This window comes from Stenella coeruleoalba, assembly GCF_951394435.1.
Source record: "Stenella coeruleoalba genome assembly, chromosome: 14".
In the NCBI taxonomy this organism is placed as follows: domain Eukaryota; kingdom Metazoa; phylum Chordata; class Mammalia; order Artiodactyla; family Delphinidae; genus Stenella; species Stenella coeruleoalba.
Genome location: NC_137160.1, coordinates 16,306,431 through 16,334,099, shown reverse-complemented (window position 1 = coordinate 16,334,099; position 27,669 = coordinate 16,306,431). Strand labels below are relative to the sequence as shown.

Sequence of the window (27,669 nt, the reverse complement as noted above, 5' to 3'; positions counted from 1 at the left end):
AGACAAACACTGTATGTTTTCACCTATATGTGGAATCTAAAAAAATAAAACAAATGAACAAATACAACATAACAGAAACAGACTCACAGAAAGAACAAACTAGTGGTTCCCAAAGGAGAGAAGGGTGGGGGGAGAGGCAAAATAGGTGAAGGGGATTAAGAGGCACAAACTACTAGGTATAAAATAAATAAGTTACAAGGATGTAATGTACAGCACAGGAAATAGAGTCAATATCTTATAATAAATTGGTATGGAGTATAATGTATAAAAATATCAATTGACTATGTTGTACACCTGAAACTAAAATAATATTGGGAGTCCACTATACTTCAATAAAATAAATAAATAAATAAACATGAGTTAGCTCAGCTACCATCTTTGGGCTCGAACAGAGCCCCTGTACAACTTAGTTATTTGTGTCGAAATTGTGCAGGGGGGATGGAGATAAGGTGAAGGCAGTGTGCCCGGGGCTGCCAGGAGGAGCAGGGTGGGCGCGGAATCGTGGCGGTGCGTCTGGGGAGGTACACTGGACATCGCAGCGAATGGAGTGTGATGGGCCCCACGGTTCATCTCTCTCTCTCTGTGTCACCACAGGCCACATCCTGACCTCTGCTCCTCCAGCCCCGATGAGAAGACTGACTGCAACATCTCAGACTGCTCCTCTTCCCACCTGGTGTGGGGCTCCCTCCCCTGCAACCTGCCAGGTGTCCCCAGACTCCAGTCCTCTTGAGGATCGTGCCTGGGGTCCTCAGGACCAGTGTCCCTGCCGCCTCCACTGGTCCTTCGGATCAGCGACGGGCCAAGAAGCTTCTCGGCCCCCCTTTTCCCGGAAGTGCGGAGACTCTCCAAGGATCTGGCTGGGGAGGGGCGTGGTTAACTAACCTGCTCCATCCCACATTTGTAGAACGCCAGCTCCACACACGATGCGAGGCCCGCAGTGCGTCATCTCAGCAAGGGACGGGTCAAGAGGATGGGAACTTTGAAGGACCACAGAAAATAGGAGGTTTGAGCTGATCTGAGCCTTTCTGCGGAGAAGATATTCAAAATCTAGGAAGGGGGATGACACCGGAAGCGCCCCAGGAGAAGCCGGCTGCTCCTTTCCCTGTTTCTTCCCTGCCTTCAGGATTCCTGCCCTTGCCCTTCGCGATGAAGGTAACCGAGGAGAGAAACTGGGGCGTAAGGGAGCGTAAGGGGTGGCGGCAATTTGCTCGGGCTCGGGGTCCCCCCTGCTGCTTTGTACCTTTGACTTTCTCTGAGTTCAAATCCATCAGTATCTTTTCAAGCCAATCCTCTGCGTTCCTGGATCCTCTGAAAAGGGCAGCACAGTAACAATTACGAAGGTCAGGTTAGGACATGGAATTAGCGCATTCATCAGCTCAGAACCCTCTCGCCCTCCTTCAATCTCTGTGCTGACACTCCTACCCCATGAGTTCCCTTGCGAGAAGAACCGCCACTCGGAAATCTGAGATGGGGAGATGGAGAGGACGCAGCAAGACCCTGACAGATGTGGGACACTTCTCACTCCCCTTCCTATCACCTCGCTGTTGAAGGAATCTTACTCCATGGTTGCTTTTCTCCTTGTATCACCTTCGTGCTCTCTCCCCAGTCAAGCAGATGGATAGGTCATTCCTCACCGCCTCAGGGCGGGACGTGGTGAGGGAAGAACAAAACCAGCCTGTATTCTAGGCTCTGAGCTCCTGGGCATCAAAATGCCTAAAATGTCAGGGGGATTTAGAGGATTTTCAGAACAGTTAGAAGATTCAGAGAGGCCTGACCCCCTTCCTAAAGCATCACCCCTCCCTCTCTGTCCTGCCTTGTCTGTCTCTATAGCACCATCACTGCTGATGATACAGGTACCTCTGTTTATTGTCTGTCCCCCCACTAGAAGGTAAGCACCCTGGGTTGGGGCGGGGGACTTCACTTGGCTCACTGTTGCATCCCTGGCACGTAGAAAGAGGTCTAACATAGAGTGGGTGTTCAATTAGTATTTGCTGGATGAACAGAGTATTTTGAGCAGAGACAGACTTCCCCTGGTGAGAGAGAGATCTGCTGGCCTGGGAGCAAAGGAGAGGAAGGAGGCACCTGGTGTGTCTCTGCTCCCAGCTTCCAGGAGAGAAGGGCAGTGCTCTTGCCAGAGAGGTAGCAAGAGCCCCGGCAGACAGCGCTGCGTGGAATCTCCCAAGATGGGCCATCAGGCCCCTGGTGTGGCACAGAAAAAGCAGGAGACCTGAGGCTGCATGGCCCAGGGTAATGGCCACCTCTCAGCAGTGACCTCAGTGGACCAACAGCACCAGGACAGTATATGGACAGATGTCACAACCCTGCAGAACAGGGCAGGAGGACCTCCACAGACTCAGGTGAACGTTTCCCGCAGTCTGCATATGTGTGGCTCAAAATGGGAGAGTTACGGTAATTTCCTTATAGTAATGGGGAGCTGGGCTTGATTCCAGCCACCTGTTTGTGAGGCCCCTGGGTCTTGTTGGACACACGTGCCTATACCCCTTCTGTTAGTGACGTGAAGAGAGGTGGAAGGACAGGGGAAGGACCATGTGGTTATTGTATATACGTGGAAAGCACATGAAATTTCAGACTAGTGGAGTTTTTTTTGGGTGGGGGGAGGGTGCAGGTGTCCAAAGCTATTTTGAGCACAGCAGGAACATTCTGTTATTTGCCCAGCAGGGAGCTGGGTCTCTTCCCACTCTGCAGGTCAGTGATACGGGCCCCCAGAGGCTCCAGCCCCCACCTTCTTAATATTCTCATCTATATACACCAGCTTCCAGCCAATCTGGACCTTGCCGTCCCCTAATGTGTCCCTCTGAGCCAAATTCACGCTCTCCTATTGGCACTCTTCATTATGGCTAATTACCCTAGACCTTCATGTGTTCAGTAAAAACTGGTTAGGTCAGAGCCTTTTCCTGTAAACTCTTTTTAGCAATTAGATTCACTCACTATATGGATTCGAAAGGAATTCACCTGAATTCCTTTACCATATGTGTGAAAGTTCACATTTTCAGGAGCCCAGCAATGAGCTGAGGTTAGTGGACCGGCAGTGAGGCTAGTGAATCGCATCTGGGTACCCACGAAGGCTGAGTACAACCAGTTTCTGGTTAACATCATGATTTTTTTCCTCTTCGTTAATGTGTGATATCACAAAAGAGCAAAGATAAGCACCGTGGAATTCAGGCCCATGCCCAGCTGTCTCAAGGGAAGGAATCTCACCTATGACTTTGAAAAGCACCGTTTTTACCAATATTATCTACTCATTGAATTGTTCCTATAGAGTCTACCAGCTCTGGAAAAGTCCTCGCCAACCAGGTGGTAAGTATTGTATCAGTTATCGTCTGGTGAGAGTCGAAGCCAGCCTTGTTCTGTATTCCCAGAGGATGGGAAGGATAGAACCTTCACCATCTCAGCCATGATGCTCAGTGCCCAATTTGGAGGAAAATATCTGATCCCCTTGAGAACTGGTCTGATACTGACCCAGTTACTGGTGTGTGTTCTAACTATGAATAGGAAGGCTATGGGCTTATTGTTTTTTAACTATCTATTTTTTAAACCAATCACTAATTTATTTGAACAGGTGATACATACACAGCACAAAATTCACACGGTATCCGGTGAAAGGGTGTAGAGTGACAAGTAAGTCTTCCTCCTGCCCCTTCACGAAGTCCCCTTCCCCAGAGGCAACCACCGTTATCAGAGTTTATTTTAGTTCTAAAGAGAGTTAAGGGGCTCAGCCCGAAAATGGAATTAGGAAGCTGTGTAATGTCGTGATTAGGGCTTGGAATCAGGCCAACTCTGTTCAAAGGCTGGCTGCACCACATCCCGACCCAGAGCCCAGACACCAGCAGGATTTATCCCCTTGGATTGCTGAGATAATTAAATGGGCAAAACACAGCCCCAGGCACGTATTTACATTCAATAAACATCAGCTATTCTAAGCGATTGGGCGACTGAGCTTGGAGGAGGAGGGCCGAAGGGATGGGCGGGGCACGTTGACTACTCTGTGGGGAAAGCCTTCAGCCTTCACTACTCTAAGTGCGGTCCCTGGAAATCCCTGGGAGTTTGTTAGAAATGCATGATCCCAGGCCTTCCCCAGACCTGCCCAATGAGAAGCTGCTGTCAGACAAGGTCGGCAGGTGACGTGCATGTGTGTTACAGTTTGGGAAGCACTGCCCTATGCAAGCCCAGGAATCCTTGAGGGAATGGGCCGTAGAGTCCCTGCCTCTGGGGAGCCAATGATGCTGTTTCTCCCCCTTCAGACTAGGAGCCTCTTAGACTTCTCAGGATGAAAATTCAGGAGAAAAACACGTTTAAGGGAAAAGCCACTTCCCCTCCCAATCCCCAGCTTTCTTTTCCACATCCGATTTCCCAAGCCCGGTCACCTGTGACCTCCAATGCGGCTACAATGTGTCCTCTCTTGTCCTGTAGCTTGATAGCAACCCGATAGAGGGTTTGGGGGCAGGGTGGCATGTTGTTTTCAGAGTGATACAAGAGACACAGTGGAGCCTGCCCAACGAGCTGCAGGGCTGCCAGGATGCCAACTGGGACGCGAAGGTCCTGGCAGTGGGGGGCTGCCTCAGTTAGGGCTTGTCATTAAAAACAAGGTCTGCATGGGGTGAGGGGTGGAAGGCTGGAGGGGCTCAGGGGGTGACAATCACTGCTGTTTGCCACATGTTCCAACAAGGAGTATATGACATACAGGAAGCAGCGCTTTCCTTAAAATAGCATTACGTACTATGATGGTGGTTACATGTCATTATACGCTTGTCCAAACCCATTGAACGTACACCACCAAGAGTGAACCCTAAAGTCAACTATGGACTTTGGGTGTTAACCACGTGTCAGTGTAGGTTCATCGGTTGTAACAAATGTACCTCTCTGGGTGAGGAATGTTAACAGTTGAGGAGGGCAGGGGGTAAATGGGAAATCTCAATACCTTCCCCTCAATTTTGCTGTGAACCTAAAACTACTCCAAAAAAGAAATTCTATGTTTTAGAAAAGAGAGAGAAAATTACATCTTGTCACTGGATCAGCTGTAGAAGAGAAAAGAAAACCAAAGTTGAGGCCTCGGGCAGTGTGCTTTTTAAAAATCACCATTACAACAGAAATAACTTAGAGCTGGGCTGTCCAGTCCAGAAGACTTTAGCCATATGTGGCTAGTGAGCTCCTGAAGCATGTGTGGTGCAACTAAGGAACTGAACTTAAGTTTTTATTTAACTTTAGTTAATTTGCATGTAAAATTTTTAACGACACGTGATTCAGTTAGGAAAAAATTTAAGTAGGTTCAGAACAGTTTGGGTATGTGAATCCACTCTTTCAACTGTTAATTTCATGAAATCTCAATACAGATCATGTATTTCCAATAAGTAGCTAGCATACAAATTGACTGTAAACTACACACCAGATTTTGAAGACTTATAACCAAAGAAAAGTAAAATATCCCGTTAATAACTTGTATATGGATTGCATGTTGAGATAATATTTTGGTTACACTGAGTTACTAAAATATAATATTAAAGTTTACTTCACCTGTGTCTTTGAACATTTTTAACAATGTGGCTTCCAAAATAAATTAAAATGACGTACCCGGCTTACCCACATACACTGCTGGTGGGAAGGGAAAACGGTGCAGCTTCTTTGAAAAACGGTATATGATATTTCCCCAAAGGTTAGACATACAGTTACCCAGCAATTCTACTCCTAGCTATTTACCCAAGAGAATTGAAAACATATGTCCACACAAAAACGTGTCCACGAATGTTCACAGCAGCATTATCCATAATAGCTACAAAGTGGAAACAGCCCAAATGCCTATCAACCGATGAATGGACAAAAATAGGTACGGTAGATCCATAGAACATAATATTATTCAGCCACGCAACGGAATGAAGTATTGATAGATGCTCTAACATGAATGAGCCTTGAGAATATTATGCTAATTGGAAAAAGGCAGACAAAAATCACATATTGTATGATTCCATTTACAGGCAGACCTCAGAGAGATTGCGGGTTCAGTTCCAGACCACTGCAATAAAGCAAATATCACAATAAAGCAAGCCACATGAATTTTTGGTTTCCCAGTGCACATAAAAGTTATGTTTACACTATACTGTTGTCTATTAAGTGTGTGGTAACATTATATCTAAAAAAAAAATGCACATAACTAAATTCAAAAAGACTTCAGGGCTTCCCTGGTGGCACAGTGGTTAAGAATTCGCTTGCCAATGCAGGGGACACGGGTTCGAGCCCTGGTCCGGGAAGATCCCACATGCCACAGAACAACTAAGCCCGTGCGCCACAACTACCGAGCCTGCGCTCTAGAGCCCGTGAACCACAACTACTGAAGCCAGCGAGCCACAACTACTGACGCCCGTGCGCCTAGAGCCCGTGCTCCCCAACAAGAGAAGCCACCACAGTGAGAAGCCCGCGTGCAGCAACGAAGACCCAATGCAGCCAAAAATTAATTAATTAAAAAAAACCAAAACACTTCATTGCTAAACAATGCTAACTACCATCTGAGCCTTCAGCGAGTCATAGTAGTAACAACAAAGATCCCCGATCACAGATCACCATAACAAATATAATAATAATGAAAAACTTTGAAATATTGCGAGAATTACCAAAATGTGACACAGAACCATGAAGTGAGCAATTGCTGTTGGGAAAATCATGCTAATAGACTTGCTCAATTCAGGGTTGCCACAAACCTTCAATTTGTAAAAAATAAAATAAAATAAAAACCAGTATCTGCAAAGCACAATAAAGCGACGCACAATAAAACAAGGTGTGCCTGTATATGAAATGTCCAGAACAGGCAAATCTATAGAGACAGAAAATGGAGTTTGCCAAGGGACGGTGGAGAGGAGGATAGGAAGTGACTATTCATGGGTATGGGGTTTCTTTGGGGGACGATGAAAATATTCTGGAATTAAATCGTGGCAATGGTGGCACAGCTTATGAACATACTTACACAAAGTTACATATGTGGCTTGCATGGTATTTCCACTGGACAGCACTGATTTAGGTGAAATAACAGCTTCTTTCCCAGCTGTCACTGGTGAGGGTACAGAGCTTAGCCAGAGCTAATCAACATGGGGTGATTTATGTTGCACCCCCCCCACCCCCCAGGGGACATTGGGCGCTGCCTGGAGACATTCTTGGTTGCCAGCTGCGGTAGAGATGAGAGGTAGAGGTTGCTACTGGCCAGAGACGCTGCTAAACATCCTACAATGCACAGGACAGCTGCACATAATAAAGGATTATCCAGCCCAAATGTCAGCAGCATCGAGTTTGGGAAACCCTGCACCAGAAGCTGCTCAGAGTTTCCCAGCCTCCTTTGCACCATCCCAGCCTCTCTGACTGCCCTGCGGTCAGAAGGTATGTTCTGGGCATGACCTTCCCAGGACACTTTCTCCTGGAGTCCAGCCACTTCACAGGCATTCTCAGGCCAGGAGCTCCTGTGGGCACCAGTGTGGAGACGGAGACATTCTAGGCATCCTAATTCCAGAGTGGATTCGATGTGGAGTCCATGACTCTGTCCTTTCTCCCTGAGGCTCCCTGAGTTCCAAAATGTTATACTTTATTTATTTATTTTTATTTTATTGTTTATTTTTCTTTTATTTTATATTTTATTTATTTTATTGTTATTATTTTTTTGGCCACGCAGCTTGTGGGATCCTAGTTCCCCAACCAGGGATCGGACCCCGGCCCCCTGCAGTGGAAGTGCCGAGTCCTAACCACTGGACCGCCAGGGAATTCCCAACATACTTTAGATGAAGCTGGCCTTGTTCTGGGTAGAATTACCATTTTTCTTGTTGTTTTCTCTTCTGTGTCAGCTTTTGAAGCCAAAGACATCTAGAATTTGCATAGTGTGTGTCATAAATGGGTTCCTTCTCTGATGTCCGAAGTAAAAACCTAAGGAATATCCTGACTTGCTCTGAAGTGCTTTGTTTTAAAAATTATCCTTTCTGTCTGCATTAGTTTTTTGTTTGTTTGTTTGTTTGTTTTTTGCGGTACGCGGGCCTCTCACTGTTGTGGCCTCTCCCATTGCGGAGCACAGGCTCCAGACGCACAGGCTCAGCGGCCATGGCTCACGGGCCCAACCGCTCCACTGCACATGGGATCTTCCAGGACTGGGGCATGAACCCGTGTCCCCTGCATCGGCAGGTGGACTCTCAACCACTGCGCCACCAGGGAGGCCCTGCATTAGTTTTTTATGGCTGCTGTAACTAATGACCACAAACTTAGTCACTTAAAAGATACGAATTGATTATCTTACAGTTCTGGAAGTCAGAAGTCAGACATGGATCTCCCTGGGCTAAAATCAAGTTAGCGGCAGGGCTGCATTCCTTCCGGAAGCTCCAGAGAAGAAATCCCTTGCCTTTTCCAGCTTCTAGAGGCTGCCCGCTTTCCTTAGCTCATGCCCCATTCCTCCATCTCCAAAGCCAGCAGCACAGCATCTTCCAATCTCTCTCTGACTCTTCTCCCTCCCTCTCTCTCTTAGAAGGACTTCTGTGATTACATTTGGACCCCTGGGAAATCCAGGGTAGTCCCCCATCTCAAAACCTTTAACTTATTCACATTTGCGAAGTCCCTTTTGCCATGTAAGGTAACATATCCACGGGTTCTGGGGACTAGGGCTTGGACCTAATCTTTCGGGGGCATTGTTCTGCCTACCACACTGTCAACTGAACCTGGGCAATCTGCTGGGTGGTCCCTCGGCCAGCATCCTCATGCCACAGGGAGAAGAAATTGGGGCGTGTTTGCTTTTCCAGAATTGTGGAATTTTCCCAATCAGAGTTTTGAGGTAGTTAAAATGCTGACTTTCCAGATCCTAATTCTCAGTGACTTGTGCCCCAAAATGGTCAGTGATAGACTTAGAAACTATGTGTTATAGGCTGAATTATTTCCCCACCCGCAAATTCATGTGTTGAAGCTCAGAATGTGACCGTATTTGGAAACAGGGCCTTTAAAGAGGTGAATAAGGTAAAGTAAGGTCCTTAGAGTGGCCCTTAACCCAATATGACTGGTGTCATTATAAGAGGGGATTAGGATATAGACAGACAGCAGACACGTGCACCCACAGAGAGATGACCGCACGCATGCCCAGTGAGAAGGCAGCCACCTCAAGCCAAGGAGAAAGGCCTGAGAACTAGCCAGCTCTGCTGACCCCTTGACCTTGCCCTTCTAGCCTCCAGAACTTTGAGAAAATAAATTTCTGTTGTTTAAACCATTCAGTCTGTGGTATTTTATGATGGCAACCCTAGTAAACTAAAACACGACTTTTCCATATTTATACCTTCGTATCATTTGAAATGAATGATCACTATTCAAATCTATTCATATTATTATGGTTGACAATGTTTCTGGAGTGCTTGTCACGCTTGCTGGATTGATATCCCCTTTTGTACACGGGCCTTTCAGATCACAGGGCAATGTTCAATTCAACATTTATTGAGCTCTTCTAACGACCAGGTACTGTGTGCTCAGTAAGGCTCACCACTGACCACAGGGAGTTCACAGTCCAGCAGGGCAGATGAATCAGGATAGTGTGGATCTAATCCAGTGTGATGGACAGGAGAGGCTCTAAATGAAGAGCTGTAGGACTAAGCAGACGAGTGACCCGGGGGCAGTTGAGCCCAGGTGACTGAGGAGCTAGGGGGCAGGCAGAATCCAAATCTGCCTTGGGGACAATTAGATAATTTCATAAACAATCTGGATTTTGGAGCCAATTAATGGGGTTCTTTTTCCTGAATGATCCTGGCTCTTTTCTCAAACTTCGGTAGCCCTCAGCAGTAGCAGCAGCAGTTTCAATTTGTGGTGTGTTGACCTGATTGCCTTAGGGAATCTGAATTTCATTTTTCCCACTTGAAATAAACGTGCCATGTTCCTGTTAATTAACATCTTTGAGCCTTGTGGGCAGGCTCACACTATTATTACAAGGATTAAAGGAAATAGTAAATGCGGGGCATTCGTTCAGTACTAGGAACATGAAGACAGACACTCAATAAAGGGCGATTATTTTTGTGGATGAGGAGACACTTCTGTTTCTCCCCACAGGCAGTGCAAACTTTTGACCAAGTATAGAAGCTGGGATGACGATCTAAAAGTGTACCTCCAAGTCAATGTCATCTTTTAACTACACAACTGACTGACATGGCTTATTCCTTATTGCTTAGTTTGGGTAACAATTCCATTTCAGAAAAATGCCTTAGGAGAGTGTCATATACGTGCCATGCAATGAACACAAAAGTGTCAATATCACCATTCATAAGAACACAGCTTCCCAGTGGATAGGGTAACCTCTGGTATAAATTAGATACAAATAGAAGCTATTTTAAACCATAGGGATGATTGTTAGTAATTTACGATATTAGTGCACCAAATAGCTCCCAAATTACCTGGGGCTGTGAATTCTGAGGGTGACTTTATATCTTAGTCAGCTTAGACTGCTCTAACAAAATACCATAGACTGGGTGGCTTAAACACCAGAATTTTTTTTTTTTAACATCTTTATTGGAGTATAATTGCTTTACAATGGTGTGTTAGTTGCTGCTGTATAACAAAGTGAATCAGCTATACGTACACATATATCCCCATATCCCCTCCCTCTTGTGTCTCCCTCCCACCCTCCCTAATCCCACCCCTCTAGGTGGTCACAAAGCACCGAGCTGATCTCCCTGTGCTATGCAGCTGCTTCCCACTAGCTATCTATTTTACGTTTGGTAGTGTATATATGTCCATGCCACTCTCTCACTTTGTCACAGCTTACCCTTCCCCCTCCCCATATCCTCAGGTCCATTCTCTAGTAGGTCTGTGTCTTTATTCCTGTCCTGCCCCTAGGTTCTTCATGACCTTTTATTTTTTTTCTTAGATTCCATACACATGTGTTAGCATACAGTATTTGTTTTTCTCTTTCTGACTTACTTCACTCTGTATGACAGACTCTAGGTCCATCCACCTCACTACAAATAACTCAATTTCGTTTCTTTGTATGGCTGAGTAATATTCCATTGTATATATATAAACACCAGAATTTTATTTCTCATAGATCTGGAGAACCAGCTCGGTTCCTGGTGAGAGCTCTCTTTCTGGCATGCATACAGTGCAGCTGCCTCCCCATGGTCTCTCCTCTTTTTCTTATAAGATCACTAATCCCACTGTGGGGGGGGGTCCACCCTCATGAACTCATGTAAACCTAATTACCTCGAATATTGTCAGATTTATCCATTTTTCTTTCCCTTTATGCTTAGACAGACTTTCCTCACCTAGAGATCCACATTTCCTTCCATTTTATTTGATATTTTTTTGGTAGCTGATATATTTTTTTGGTATTTTTTTGAATTAAGGACTCACAGGACTTTAGTGCCTGGGAAACAGATCTTCTTGTTGAATCCCTTCAGTTCACACTGAGGAAAGAGGCCTCAAGAGGAGGAGAAATGACACAGGATGTGCAGCTGGTCACTGGCAGAACCAGGACTAGAATCGAGGATTCCTAGGCCCCAGTCTGTTTTCCTTTTCAAAAACACTAGTTTTACTCTATGACATATATCACAGAAAGATCCTTTTTGACCCACTTCCTATAGTAATGGCAATAAAAACAAATGGGACCTAATGAAACTTAAAAGCTTTTGCACAGCAAAGGAAACCATAAACAAGATGAAAAGACAACACTCAGAATGGGAGAAAATACTTGCAAGTGAAGCAACTGACAAAGGATTAATCTCCAAAATATACAAGCAGCTCATGCATCTCAATATCAAAAAAACAAACAACCCAATCCAAAAATGGGCGGAAGACCTAAATAGACATTTCTCCAAAGAAGACACACAGATGGCCAAGAGGCACATGAAAAGATGCTCAACATCACTAATTATTAGAGAAATGCAAATAAAAACCACAATGAGGTATCACCTCACACCAGTCAGAATGGGCATCAACAAAAAATCTACAAACAATAAATGCTGGAGAGGGTGTGGAGAAAAGAGAACCCTCTTGCACTGTTGGTGGGAATGTAAATTGATACAGCCACTATGGAGAACAGTATGGAGGTTCCTTAAAAAACTAAAAATAGAACTACCATACGACCCAGCAATCCCACTACGGGGCATATACCCTGAGAAAACCATGATTCAAAAAGAGTCATGTACCAAAATGTTCATTGCAGCTCTATTTACAGTAGCCGGGACATGGAGGCAACCTAAGTGTCCATCGACAGATGAATGGATAAAGATGTGGCACATACATACAATGGAATATTACTCGGCCATAAAAAGAAACAAAATTGAGTTATTTGTAGTGAGGTGGACGGACCTAGAGTCTGTCATACAGATTGAAGTAAGTCAGAAACAGAAAAACAAATACTGTATGCTAACACATATATATGGAATCTAAAACTTTTTTAAAAAATGGTTCTGATGAACCTGGGGGCAGGACAGGAACAAAGACACAGACATAGAGAATGGACTTGAGGACACGGGGAGGGGGAAGGGTAAGCTGGGACGAAGTGAGAGAGTAGCATGGACATATATACAGTACCAAATGTAAAATAGATAGCTAGTGGGAAGCAGCTGCATAGCACAGGGAGATCAGCTCGGTGCTTTGTGACCACCTAGAGGGGTGGGATAGGGAGGGTGGGAGGCTCAAGAGGGAGGGGATATGGGGATATATGTATGCATATGGCTGATTCACTTTGTTATACAGCAGAAACTAACACAACATTGTGAAGCAATTATACTCCAATAAAGATGTAAAAAAAATTAAAATTAAGTTAAATTCAAAAAACCACTAGTTTTCAATAATGCAGGTAATAAATGAATACAGTTTCCTTTTAAAATGTTACATTACTAATCACCCTTCTGAATGCAATATTCCTATTTTCCTCCCTGGAGTTAGTCACCATTATCATTTTGGTGTGTATCCTTCCAGACTTAAAAAAAATAATTTTATGTCTATATATATGTATGTATAAGAACATACACTACTCTGGATTAGTCTGGAGGGCATGAATGGTATCATGTTCCATGGATCATGCTGCACTATACCTTTCTCTCTATATTATGTTTTGAGATGCCCATCATCTGAACAGGCCACATTTTATTTAGCTGTTTCTGCATAAATGTTTCCTTAGACAAACAATTCTGCAAAACATATTATGGTACACAGCCCTCCTGGGGCCCGCGTGTAAGCTCTTCTTGAGAGTAGATACCGAAAAGTGACACTGCTGCCCTTCTTCGTGTTAAAAGATACCACCAAGTTACATTCTTGCTGGCAATGAACCCATTTCTCCATAATCTCAGTAACTTGATGTTATCATCCTTTAAATCTTTTGTCTGTCTGATGGGTGAAAATGTTACATCTTTTAAATTTATATTTTCCTAATTACTCACAAGATTGTACATCTTCTCATATGTTTAATAACCACTTAGATTCTCTCCTCTATGAACTTCATATTTATTTACTTTTACCTTTTTTAAAATTCAGTTGTTAAGGGTACTTTTCTTATCTATTTGTTTTTTATATGCCTTGGAAATTAATCTTTGTCTCTTACATGTTTGACATATTTTTCCTGGTGCGTCACTTTCATTTAATTTTGTTCATAGTATTTTTTGTTATATAAAATTTTTAATTTGATGTAATCAAAACTGTCACATTTTTTCTTTGTTTTTGTTGTTGTTGTTGATGTTCTTTACATCCCGAGAAGATCTTGTGGCTTTCAAGGTCATAAAAATAGTTTCCAATACTTTTTCCAGTAGTTTATAGTTTGGGTTTTTTATATTTAACTCAAAGACCCATCTGGGGCTTCCCTGGCGGTGCAGTGGTTAAGAATCCGCCTGCCAATGCAGGGGACGCGGGTTCGAGTTCTGGTCCAGGAAGATCCCACATGCTGTGGAGCAACTAAGCCCATGAGCCACAACTACTGAGCCTACACTCTAGAGCCCATGAGCCACAACTACCGAAGCCCTCACGCCACAACTACTGAAGCCCGCGCACCTAGAGCCCGTGCTCCGCAACAAGAGAAGCCACCGCAATGAGAAGCCCGTGCACCGCAACAAAGAACAGCCCCCGCTCGCCACAAAAGAAAGCCCGTGTGCAGCAACAAAGACCCAATGCAGCCAAAAATAAATAAATAAATTAATTAATTTTTAAAAAAGATCCATCTGGAGTTTATTTGAGGTCCATTGGTCTTATTTTTTTCCCCACACGGATGGCTAGTTGTGTCAACTTTGAAGATTTTGCTTCTTCCCTAAAACTTGGCTATTTCTATCTTAAACCAAATTCCAATATATTCTTAGGTCTGATTCTGTTCTCTCAACTCACTTTGGTTTATCTACTTATCCGTTTGGGGCTACTACCGCACTGTTCTGATTACCACAGCTTTAGAGTTCATATTGATAGATGGTTGGGTAACCCCATATTTTTTCGGTCCCTTTTCAGTGAAGCAAGTTCACTTTCAGTCATAGCAAAAAAAAAAAAAAAAAATGACCAATAAGGCATGTCTCTGGCACTCAGCTCCCACCCAAGGCAGTGATGAGAGATTTGCTACAGGGACTAAAACTCATCCTCGCAGCCCAAGGACCCTCCTCTCACCAGCCTCTCCTGCTGCCACCCAGATTCCTGTCCCGTCCCTACTCCTCAAAATAAAACTCAGCTGTAGATGGTACACCTGTTTTGGATTAGTTACAATAAATCAGGATCTGTATTTATTTCAGTGGCTGGACAGGTGAAGCCCAAGCTGCATTTATAGCAAGCCAACTAGAAAGCAGAGAAAAATCCAAGTCATGAGGGTTTTGTCCTCTTAGGGCAAAGGGGTTACACTTGACAAGCCCTAAACTTCCCGTTGTTTCCAAAATCCTGTGATTCTTTACAGGAACGCCTCAAGTTGCAGTATTCATGCCAGGTCTCATTCTAGTTAAGCCCATGGCATAAATTCTGCTCAGGAGAATCACTTAAAGGGATCACTTAATTAAGTCACTTAATTAATTAAGAATCACTTAATTAAAGGTGCAGATACAACAAGTCTTGGGTACAATTCAGAGATCTGTATCTTTAAACAAGCACCTTAGCAGGTGATTCCCAGTGCAAATCATCCCGGCCCCCACTTGGAGGCAGTGCCCTGAGGCCTTGGAGCCCCTGAGCAGCAGGCCTTTGTGCCCCCGCAGCACAGGGGGGACTCTGTAACACGTGTTCTGTAATGAGGTAGCCCGATGAAATCAGTTACTAGGGAACGACATCAGTATAACGTAGATGCTGCGTTGGCTCATGGGCAATTTTTCCTAGGCTAAGGGCCCCTGAATAGCTGGAGTAAACTATAGAATCTTGAGCAGGAAAGGGAATAGCCTTTAACTCAGCTTTTGCATTGGCAGCAGGGACCCTTTGTAGTCATATTTTAATAAAATTAAAACTGAAGCCTGGGGGGTGGGGGAGGGATGGACTGAGGAACTAGGGCTGGGAGATGCCAACTATTACACATAGAATGGCTAAACAGCAAGGTCCTACTGTATAGCACAGGGAACTATATTCAATCTCTTGTGAGAACTATAATGGGACAGAATCTGAAAAAAATATAGGTATAACTGAGTCACTTTGCTGTACAGCAGAAATGAACACAACATTGTAAATCAATTAGACTTCAATTAAAAAATAAATTAAAAAAAAAATGAAGCCTGCCCCAGTGCTCCTAAGAGGCACCCTCCAGGCCTGGGTCACTTGAAGGCACGCGGCACCTCCCAGGCCCAGTTTCACAGACGGCTCCACAGAGACCCATTTCTGTTTTCGCATCTCAGCCTCCAGCTGCTCTGACTAAAGGGCTGCCAGCACTTCCACTCAATGACCTTGTGTATATTTAATCTCTGCTGTGGCGGCCCTCAGGCAACCTGAGCCGCCTCCCTGGGTGGTCCAAGTGAACTTCTTGCATTCATTTTTTGCTTTTGTCTCTAGTTTTTAAATGGCCTGTTTATGAAGTAACCTGCAGGGAATACTATTTTCCCCAGAAGCTGTGGGGACTGTGACTTTGCAGAATATGAGGTGTTGCGGGAATGCATATACCGTACCAGAGCAGAAACAGCTTACACGTGGAGAACGCCCACTACCTTGATTTGAAAAGTAGTATTGAATAACCTGGCGCTTTGTTCCTTGGCTAAGATTGCAGAAAATCAGGTGCGAGGGGCTCCAGTATCCTTGAGGGAGCGCTTTCGTGAGGGGTACAACCTCTCAGGAAAGGTGGCCCTGCTCTGCCGGTGTGGGACCTGGAACCCCCAGGGTGACACTTGCATTCCACTCCCTGAGGGCCTTAGAACCACCAAAACCAGGACCTCTGGGGGTGGGGCTTGGGCACCTGTATATTTAGAAAACCAGGGATGGTTCTAAAGCACAGCCAAGATTCTCAATCTTAGAGGTTCAGAGAATCATTTGGGAGCTTTTAAAACCCTCAGTGCCCAAGCCACACTGCAGACAAATTACATCAGAATCTTGTAGGGGGAGTGAGGGATGGGGGCGGTACTCAGGCATCAGAATGGTTTAAGGTCCCAGGTGATCCCAGGTACAGCAGGGTTGAGACCATTGCCTTAGGGTCTCAGTGGGAAAGATCTCTTCTTGCAGACCAGGACTTTTGGAACGTTAGTGTGCATACAAATCTCCTAAGAATTGGGCTAAAATTGCAAATTCTGATTCAGCAAGACTGGGGCGGGGCTTGAGATTTTGCATTCTGCCAAGCTGGTCTGCAGACCACAAGGTGAGTAGCAAGGCTGTAGGTACTAACGAGCTTCCGTTGATTTTTTTTTTTTTAACATCGTTATTGGAGTATAATTGCTTTACAATGGTGTGTTAGTTTCTGCTTTATAACAAAGTGAATCAGCTATACATATACATATACCCTCATATCTCTTCCCTCTTGCATCTCCCTCCCTCCCACCCTCCCTATCCCACCCCTCTAGGTGGTCACAAAGCACCAAGCTGATCTCCCTGTGCTATGCGGCTGCTTCCCACTAGCTATCTACCTTACATTTGGTAGTGTATATATTTCCATGCCACTCTCTCACTTTGTCCCAGCTTACCCTTCCCCCTCCCCATATCCTCAAGTCCATTCTCTAGTAGGTCTGCATCTTTATTCGCGTCCTGCCCCTAGGTTCTTCATGACTTTTTTTTTTTTTTTAGATTCCATATATGTGTTAGCATACAGTATTTGTTTTTCTCTTTCTGACTTACTTCACTCTGTATGACAGACTCTAGGTCTATCACCTCACTACAAATAACTCAATTTCGTTTCTTTCTATGGCTGACTAATATTCCATTGTATATATGTGCCACATCTTCTTTATCCATTCATCTGTCGATGGGCGTTTAGGTGGCTTCCATGTCTCAGCTATTGTAAATAGAGCTGCAGTGAACATTTTGGTACATGACTCTTTTTGAATTATGGTTTTCTCAGGGTATATGCCCAATAGTGGGATTGCTGGGTCGTATGGTAGTTCTATTTGTAGTTTTTTAAGGAACCTCCATACTGTTCTCCGTAGTGGCTGTATCAACGTACATTCCCGCCAGCAGTGCAGGAGGGTTCCCTTTCCTCCACACCGTCTCCAGCATTTACTGTTTGCAGATTTTTTGATGATGGCCAGCCGTTGATTATTTAATACCGACTGAGTACAACACCTGCAGTGAGCAGTAATCATGCAGGTCCAGGATGGTAATGGGTTTAGGCAGAAGTGGCACAGTGGGCTTTGTGATTAAAAACAAAACAAACATTTGTGTTACTCCCTGGGTCAGCCGTGGAGTAGTGCTGACAAGAGGCGTGACTGCCACATTCTGAGAGAGGAGTGATTATAAACTTCGGCCCTTCCCATCATCAGCAGAGAGCTGGCTTAGCTGCCTTCCTGAGTCAGTGCTAACAGTTGTTATTTGGGCTGATGCATTTTATTATGCAGATGAATTCGAATCTCAGATTGTTCTGTCCCAGATATGAAAACTGTATTGCAAGAAGGTTTAGATTATCAGCTTATATTTTCCTATGCTTTGAACGAATTTTACTGGAGACCTGTGTCTGCCTGTCACTGGGTGGCCATGCACATTTCAAGCTGCCGTATACCGTGTTATTACACTGCCTGCCTAGCTACTCGGCTGCACTTAAATGAACTTTCCTACCACATTTATCACATGAGCCTACACAAGTGACACATTTCTATAGATCTTACTACACACACATACATACACACATACAGAAGCACAAGTAAAACTGGGAAAATCTGAATAAGATCAACAGATGGTATCAATGTCAATGTCTTGGTTGTGAAAAGTATGCTATAGTTTTGCCAAATGTTACCATCGGGGGAAGCTGGGCACAGTGTACAGCGCTCTGTCTCATTTCTTACAACTATATGTGCACGTACAATATCTCATTAAAAATTTCAATTAAAAAAAGGTATTAAATCCTCTTGTAGCCAGCCAAAAGGAGGCTGATATGGGGAGAAAGGACATATGGATTAAGAAGGTAAATAATAAATTGAAAAATGAAAATACTTATTAAATGTTAACTGCATAATAGGTACTGTGCTGAGCATTTAATCCGTACAACACTCTGTGAGGTGGTGGTGGTGGTTATTATTATTGTTATTAGTATTATTTTGTTTTAGATGAGGAAACTGGGGCTGGGAGAGCTTAAGTAGTTTTTCCCAGGGCACAGAGTCAGAAAGCAGTAGGGCAGGAACCAAACTCAGGTCCAGAGCTCACCACACTATACAAAGAATGAGGACAAGCATGCTGTTTCTCTGGAAGGAGAAATCATAGTTAGGGATGAGGAAAGTGCTTCAGGGGAAGTACAATTTGAAGGACCTGCACCTTGGCCTTGAAGGAGTAGGTGAGCTGAGCTAGCAACAGGCTGAGTGATGGCGTTCCAGACCAGAAGATGGAAAAAACACATTCTGAGAAAAGTCTTCCTTTTCCAGGTAAGGTAGCCAGCGTGTACGTCTGCTTTGCCTCTCAGAGGTAAACAGAAGCAATATTGTGGAGGGTCTTGAATGCTAGGGGGATGTGGTAAGATCTTCCTGGATCTAGTTAGCAATTTGTGAGAGCTGATAAGCCACCAACAAGGCCAAGGTTGTATCTGAATTACCAGCATTCACAAGGAAGCCGAATGCAAAGTGTGGTCAGTTTAGCATAAACCAATCCATCCCCAGGGCCAGAAGAGCAATGGGTAGCAATTTCCTAGTAGAAAGGTGGTATATGAGGGGAACCAAGGAATGTACTTATGACAATGAAGGCCATAAAGTAGTTGAGACCAATGAATATTAGAATCATACATGACTATACCTGGAATTCGCAGCAAAAGCAGTTCTAAGAGGGAAGTTTATAGCAATACAATCTTACCTCAGGAAACAGAAGTCTCAAACAACCTAGCCTTACACCTAAAGCAACTAGAGAAAGAAGAACAAACAAAACCTAATGTTAGTAGAAGGAAAGGAATCATAAAGATCAGAGCAGAAATAAATAAAATAGAGATGAAGAAAACAATAGCAAAGATGAGTGAAAATAAAAGCTGGTTCTTTGAGAAGATAAACAAAATTGACAAACCTTTAGCCAGACTCATCAAGAAAAAAAGGGAGAGGACTCAATCTAGTTATCTAGTACCATCTGGCTGTTTACTCATTCAATTATTGAGTGCCTATTACGTGACCAGTACTATTCCAAGGACTTGGGACATTGCAGTGAACAAAACAGTGACCGAACTCACTACCATCATGGAGCTCACCCTTTATGCTGATTCCTGGTCAGGAAGATTCTTAACTATCAGAACCTAAGAATACATTTCCATACCGTACACTTGAGTTCCCATGATCCCAGAGAGCAATGCAAATCTCTCTGGGGTGAAGCTGGCAGCTCTGCAGAAGGACAGACACAGTACTTCTGATTTAAGAGTGAGGATGATCTTACCCCAGTGTGGCTACAGGGAAACTTAAGAGGGGCAGACTGGCCGGCCCTGCCTCTGAGTTGGATCAAGAAAGCAAGATCAGAACCAAGGTGAACGATTGGCAGTGTGACCCTGGAAGATGATTCAAGTTAGCCTGGGGTACCCTTTCTGTTTTCCACTCCCAAACTGGGATTAATTTAGGAATCTTCCATAAATGTAGAGGAACAGGGGGCTTTTCAGTCTTAGCCTGGGTAAGTACTATCTCGAGACAAATCAGAACAAGATGGCTTTGCCTTGTTAGAGTGGGAAAGGAAGACAGCAAGTAAGGACTCCTGGATTCAGTTTAGTCTACACATTTGCCTCGTTCCTGTAACGTAGAATTAGAGATATGGAATTTTTCTCAGCATGCTAAAAGCAATACACAGATGAAGAGAAAATACTAAAAGATAAGATGCTGGTCACTGTTCCTACTGCTAGTCACCTTCAAGGAAGTGAATCAGGCAAGAGTCAGGAGAGGGCAAATTTATTAATGTTACCTTCAACCAAGGATTTTTAACCAATTTTAAGTTCCCACGAGCCTCAGATGTCTGAGAATAAATATTTTAAATGTCTTTTGACTTAGTTATGGAAAGATTCACCAATCTTGGGCTGGCTTTTTTTTTCTTTAGCAATATTATAAAAAATTTGATTTAGTTCCCAATGACCCCCTAATGCTTTGGTGTCACATGTGCAATGATATTTAGCCATTTCCTGTAAATGTGGCTATGCTGCGTACATGTGTAAGAAATACAGACATCTCCTACAGTTAGAGAGTAACTTTTTGCATGGGTAAAAGAAATCTGCACTCACTATGCCACTATACCTGTGGCAGGACGTTCCTGCTCTAGTTAAGGGTCAATAAATGCCACAGGTACAGAGATCCTATTTCTAACTTGGGGCTACACGGAACTATTTAATATATAGCTTCTACTCACATTGTCCCTTGAGTGAGAGGTCGACTCCGCTACTGAGAACAGCAGAGTGAGAAATGGCCCCTCTATCTGCAGAATGCAAGCTTTCTAAAAATTCATGTTCAGTGTCCTGAGATAATTGCCTTGGTCATGTGTGAAACCACAGATGAGACCTTGAGCTGATAGCTGGCAAGGTAGGTGTGCATCCATGAATGTGTGACTGTGTGAGCAAGAGTCCCATTAGTAGTTTGGCAGAGACAAGAGTGTCCCAGGGACCGCCCCTTCTATTCCACTGCGTTGCCAGGAAACAAGTGAGCTTCCTGGTCCCCAGGGCTCTCCATCTCAGAATTCAGGGTGACAAAGGGGGCTCCTTCCTTGAGCGCCTCTCAACTTTTGGCAGCTGAGGGAGCTAGGCATTGCCTCCCACAGTGATGGGTCTAAAACTAACATTGTCAATAGCCCCCTCTCCTTCACTTACTTTTTTTGGGCCACTTTGCTCCCCACTTCCCCTTGCTCCACACTCAACCTTTAATAATTGAAGCAATTTGCCCAGTGAAACGCTCAACATGGATAAACGACTGTGAAAAGGCACTTAGCTGAGTCAGGAAGAGCATTTTATGAGTAGAAAGGGAAATGCTATATTTATTGACATGGAAAAATTTACATTATAACTTAATTTTGTATTACTTTTTGGCCAAACCGCCTCCATAAACTCCTCTTGGGCATGAATCTGTGGTCATTGGTGTGTTAAACAACCAAAAAGGATAAAGCTGGCACTCCTGAAAAGAAGTAAAGTATAAATGTGACCTTTATACGGCTAATTTGGCCCGTGGAACAGAACAATTTGCTCAGGAAAAAACTACCCTGGATCTGGAGACTTTTAGGCTATTTTATCACTGGGTCTTTAGAAATCAATATATTAAATTTTTACTTTTTCACAAAGGGAGTTCAATAACTTTGAATGCATTTGGGAATACTTAATTTTCTTTGGAGTATATCTAGGCTTCTATAAAAACAATACTAGGTCCCAACCACAAAGTTGGGTAAAGGGAGAACAGAGGCTGAGTAAAAATAATTGATAAATAACTTTTCTTAGGTATTTATTTCCAAAAACCAAATCTTGGTCATAGCATAGCATCAGTTCAAAGCCCATTTGGAACCCTTTAAAATTATAAATATAATAAGTTCATATATCAAGCATAACATATTTGTACATTAATTATTCCCATTAATTCAACTGCATCTTTTTCAAATACACCCCCACATCAGTAATAGGGTAAAACTTTTTTTTTTTTTTTGGCTTCCTGTTGCGTTTTCTTAGCCTCTTTAATACTTTGTGGTCTAAGAAAAATAAAATAAAACAGACATTCATTCAAAAACCTACTTTGATTTTTGAGCACAGCAAAATCTACTTTATCTACTTTCTCCAGCATCAAGTGAATTCTGCAAATCATTTAGACACACAGAAATCTTTCATTCATACTACGAATTCTGATAAAAGCCAGCACTTACCAGTTTTCAAACTGCCCCGAAACATCACTAAAAAGAATGTTTTGGTTTTTTTTTTTTACAAGCTACACCCAAAACATTTGCTTAAAAACTTTCTAAATAGTGACATTGCCTGGTAAAACACACGCAGTAGACAAAATATCAAATTTCTTTTTCCAGCTGTCCAGAATCCTATTAGTGCCTCTTACTTCTATCTGTCTTTTGCTATAATTAGGATGGCTTAGGGTTTATCTGGCCCTTTTTTCAAAACCAGATTTCCTTCCCAGCAGCAGCCCCTGTCATTCACAAGTACCCTGATGGTACTGGAAGAACCATTTTGATGTACATTGTGGAACAGCAATTGTGAATGTGAAGGGAAGGGACATACACACACGTGCGCACGCACAAATACATTTTAGCTTATAATTTTTTAAAAGAGGAGTCTTACCTGAAGATGATCACTCCAGCCTGGAATCCTGCTTGTTTCAAGTACGCTTTTAACCCACACTCCTTCTCCCTGCAAGTCCAAGCTCCCGTCTTTGGAGAGTGAGCCTGGTGGAGTCTGCAGGATGTTTGCTTCTTGCTCTGCTTGGGTTGGAGTAGCACAGCCTCCTGCATGGAGCTGGGAATTCAAACCAGTCGCTTCTGCTTTGGCATGGGAACTCTCTCTTTTGTCACTTGGGGTTAGTGGGTGCTTCACAGGTCCTCTGGGATACAGGCGATTCAGGGGGGCTTCTGTTGCCCCTTCTTCCAGGTTGGGGTTCAGCTTCTTGGCTTTTCCCTTAATCCCCGGTCGCCTCGCCCTGGCAGGTTTCTCTGAGCCCCTCCGGCTCAATAAGCCTTTCCCCCCTACTCTCTTCTCAGCCACAGTCTCCAAACACTGGTTCATCCCTGATTTTCCTAACTCACCAGATAAGTGCTTCCTCTCTCTCTCTGTTACTGCTTTATCCATGTTTAGCAGATTGTCACTGGCAAATTCCTTTCCTGCCTGGTGGCCGTCTCTGGTTTCCCCTTGAATTCCTGGATAGCCATCTTCAGCAGCTTCAGGGGCAGTGGGTGGTTTATATCTCCCCTGGTCTGTGACCACAGACGTTCCATCCTGGTGAGGTCCCACAGGCAGGGTCATCCCTGTCTGCGGGGATGAGGCACTGTGCATGGAGGCTAGGCTGCTCCGTACCTCCACTTCTTGGGATGGTGAGTGATGACCACAGAGGCCAGCGGTGGCATCCATAGGCCCGGTGTCATCCGACACCAGAGGCTCACAACCCATTTCACTGAGGAAATGCTCACATCCACCCAGGCAACACTCACTGAATTCCATCTCTTCGTCATCGCTTTCTAATAAAAAAACACGCTCAGTCCCCTGCAGGTCCCTTTGCCAAATTGCATTAGAGTGATCTGTCATGACGTCGGAACATTCCAGATACTCCAGGTCACTGTCTGAAAACTCCTCGGCGTAGGTTAGGGTTCTCTCTGAGCAGAGTTCATAATCACTGTCAAAGTCTGTGCTGGAAGGCAGGCGGCTGACAGGCTTGTTGCCCGTGGCCCTGTCACCTGGGGAAGTGGATGAGGCTGCCTCCATCAGCGGCAGGCTCAAGCTGCTGTATTTCTGTACTGTGGGATTTTGATGACTAGAGTTGAAGACTTCTTCATTAGGGCCATTAGTGTCTAAGGCACCATCCATTAACCTTGATAGTTCGGAATGCACTGTCCTGTGGCCACACACATCTTGTTTATCGGGAATATTACTTGAATTAGAACAAAGCAACCCCTCTGCAACGTCCTCTGTGTTGTCGGGATCACGAGCTTCTTCAGTTTGCCTCATGTCTTTAACATCCAAGGGATTTTCAGAACTGGATGTACCAAGGGCAGTATCAGCCAATAGCTGGAGTGAACACGCACCATTGAATTTGGAGGAGGCGGAGTCAGCTGATGCGGGAGGACCCGAGGCGATACTTTCTTCTTCCTTATAGGATGCTCTTTCTCATCAGTTTAATGTGTGCTTTCCTGCTCACAGGTCTCACGTTTGCAAACTGTGTTCCTGTCATCTTTCGGGTTAAGAGAGAGCTGTTGATTCTCTGACGGACACTCCGCTTCCGTGGATTGAAGCTCCACTTCAATGGATCTTCACTGCAGAGCCGCAGATCAACCCCAAACAGTTTTTAGCAGAGATTTGATAAATAGCAGCGTCGTTTTGGGTACCGCTAGGATGAAGAGAAGATACAGGTAAGTTTGCATGCCTACATTCCTTGCCTCATGGCACACACAGAAAATGACCATGGTTTTCCTGCACACTCAAGGAGATCTGTGGTTCCCCTAGGAAGGGGTTTGTGGTCAGAGGCAACTGGCTGAGATGCTCAGCAGTTTCCCTTAAGACTCTTCACGATCTTACCCCAAACTGAAAATGCTATGAATTACTCAGATGAATGGAGAAACGTTTTATATTCTAGTTTCGTCTTCTCTCCTTTTATTTTAAGTCATTCTATGTTATGGGAGTTTGAAAAAGCATTACTTTCTGGAGTAAGGTATTATACACAAATAACTAAAGTACTCTAACTCCTGTAGTGGAATAGTATAAGCAGTAACTCTTTTTAAGACCATGCTAAGAAGGCATGGTTCTTGCCAGGAGGCTGTATAGATGATACCATACTAGTATGTGTATGAAGCATAGTGCCATTTCCTCTTTAATTTAACATGATTCTAAAGCCTAAATCACAGCCGTGAACCCCTCTGGTTGGAAACCAATGTCCACATGCCATCCTGACCAAGACCCGCCAGGTGTTTGGCTTTGGCCCAGCAGGGAACCGAATCCTGGATCCCACCAAGCCTGCTCTCCCTCCCTGCTCCACGAGGGATGGTGCTCAGTGGCTCCTCCCTTTCTTGACTGGAGCCACATGGAGCCTGGAGCCCGATCTGCTTTGCTGACCTTTACCATTAAGACCCTTATCCAGGCTCTGCAGTCCCAATAAAAACTTGTTATACTTGCTTTATATTTGCATTCTTATTTATCTCACTGGACCTCATTGTAATTGTAACACTGCTGATCTCACGCTATGTATTACCCAGCTCAGAGGCAACCACTTTCAGAAGGCAGGAGCTGAGGGTCTGGCTCAGACTTAGAGATGATGCTCAGACCTTTACTGACTGGTGCACGTAAAAGATGCACAAATATCTAACCCAGGAGGGTCAGTGTTAGACACTTACAGCTACGGGACACCGTCTTCCTTATCCTCTCTCTTCCTTACTGGAGGGACCTCACTGTCTCCTGAGCTCATGTGCTCGTAAGCCCTCAGTCGTTGGGTGCCTGCTCACATAGGCCTCATTTTCAGAAATCATAGACTGATTCCAATTTTATTAATACCTTGTTTCTTTTGGTAACTTGGTTCCCAAGTAGAAGACATTCAGGGGTGGCCGAGGTTGGCCAAGCCTGACCCAAAGCTAATCTCTGGATTTGCCCTGACCAACAGCCTGGGGAGACTAAAATTTAGGGCAAATTTCCAGGGGACACAGTACCTGCTCCTGTCTATTTCACAAAGTTATTCTGAGGTTCAAATGAAAAAAAAAAATCAATGTGAAGGGACTTTGTAAAGCAGAAATTTTATGCCACATGTACTCTGTAAGAACGTAAAAGTGCTAAAATGATAATTACTTATAGTGATAATAGTGATATATATAGTGATATATATCACTATATATATCACTATATATATAGTGATAATTACTTATAGTGATGTGAGAGAGGTATTAGCTAACGCTACTACGGCAGTCATATTGCAATATAAACGTATCAAATCAATATATTGTACACCTTCAACTTACACAGTGTTGTAGGTCAAATATAACTTAATTAAAAAAAAAAAAAGGATGAGTCAGTGCTAAGATCAGGTTATCGCTGGTTCTCAAGAAGTATGCAGAAGAATTATCAGGGAACTCCATTCAAAATTCTTGAATCAGAATCTGAGTAAAGGGCCTAAGAATTTACTTTTCAAGTTCCCAGATGCATTCTGCTACAAACTGTCCTTGATCCACCCTTGGAGACACCCTCATCCTCATCACCATTAATTAGGCTTAGGTCTCTTCATTTAAAGCTGAGGGAGGCATGAAGAGAAAATGACTTTTGCATGAGTTTCCCACGTCATTCCCTTTCTACCTCTTTTTGATTAGCTCTTGGAGATCTGGCCTCAGTCGAGAGCTTACAAGGGGTGTGAAACAGCACCATGGGCTACTAGAAAATCCCAAGTAATTGTGACTTCCTGATTTATCCAGGCCATGATCCCTCTGCTGGACAAACCAGTTATCCTGAAGGTACTATAACTTGCGTGGGAAGAAGGAAAAGGAAGAGAGGAAAACAAGACCAAGAGGCACAAAGGACCAGGTAAGAAAGCAATAAAGGAGGAAATAAGAGATGATTCTCTAGAATCAAGGAGGGAAAACAAAACAAAGTTGAGAAAAATATGGAGAAGATAAATGAATTAAATATACTTAACTTCTGAATGGCTAGATTAACAGATCGGGAAATGTTATGATTTAGTAATGTGGGACTTTATGGAACGTGTGTTTTAGCGGATATAAGATTTACAAGTCATCCTGAGTACATTAAAGAGGAAAAGGAACTGGATTAAGTATAATTAACTTCTCACTGGCTAATAAGTGCCTTTGAGAGAGTTACGGTTGGCGGTTGGCATGCCCTAGTAATTATCTCTAAACATCCTAACAAGGAGGTGGAGAAAATCGGGCAAGGAACCCAGCCTTTGCTGAATACCTCCTCTATTATACAGTGTGCTAGCTGCTCCCTGTCTGCAAAGCTGAGGCTCCAAGGAGCCATTTCCCCAAAGTGACAAAGTAGGTAAGTGGTGGAGCTCGGATAGGAAACCAGAGCCTCTGACTCTGTTGCTTGGCTCTGTGAATCCTGTTAGAAAACGGACATTCAGAGAAGGGAAATGATAGCGTGTAGAGAGAGATCATATTTGCAAATAAAATCTTTCTAAGTTTTCATCTTGATGGGTCAACTGACAACAAGAGTATGAACCAATATGATGGTAAGAGCTGAAGAAGGGTCAGGGAGATGGGGGAGACATCATGTCCAGCCCTCAAATGACTCAAAATCTACCGGGGGGAGATACTGCAAATTTCTCAGAGGATTTTGTGGGTCAGTTCTGTGCCAAGCTGTATGGTGCGGTCCAGGAGGACAAAGGGAGTGCAAAAAAGGGACTTCAGTGGTACCTGCTGAAATGGTATGAACGTAGCATCGGGGGTTTAGAATCTTTGCAAGATGCTGGCAGAGTGTGCCCCACAGTGATTCGACAGGAATGCAAAACCATCCTGGAA

At 43.9% G+C, this 27,669-nt stretch overlaps 1 protein-coding gene across 2 annotated transcripts in view; it reads right to left on the bottom strand.

The window, feature by feature from the left end:
• ALPK2 (alpha kinase 2) overlaps positions 1 to 27,669 on the bottom strand; it is a 152,323-nt gene that overhangs the window by 63,494 nt on the left and 61,160 nt on the right. For both annotated transcript variants that reach the window (XM_079943519.1, XM_079943520.1), the window contains exon 4: positions 22,790 to 24,545. In XM_079943519.1, the coding sequence (XP_079799645.1) occupies positions 22,790 to 24,166 (1,377 nt within the window). In that variant the 5' untranslated portion in view covers positions 24,167 to 24,545. The remainder of the gene's footprint in view (positions 1 to 22,789; positions 24,546 to 27,669) is intronic.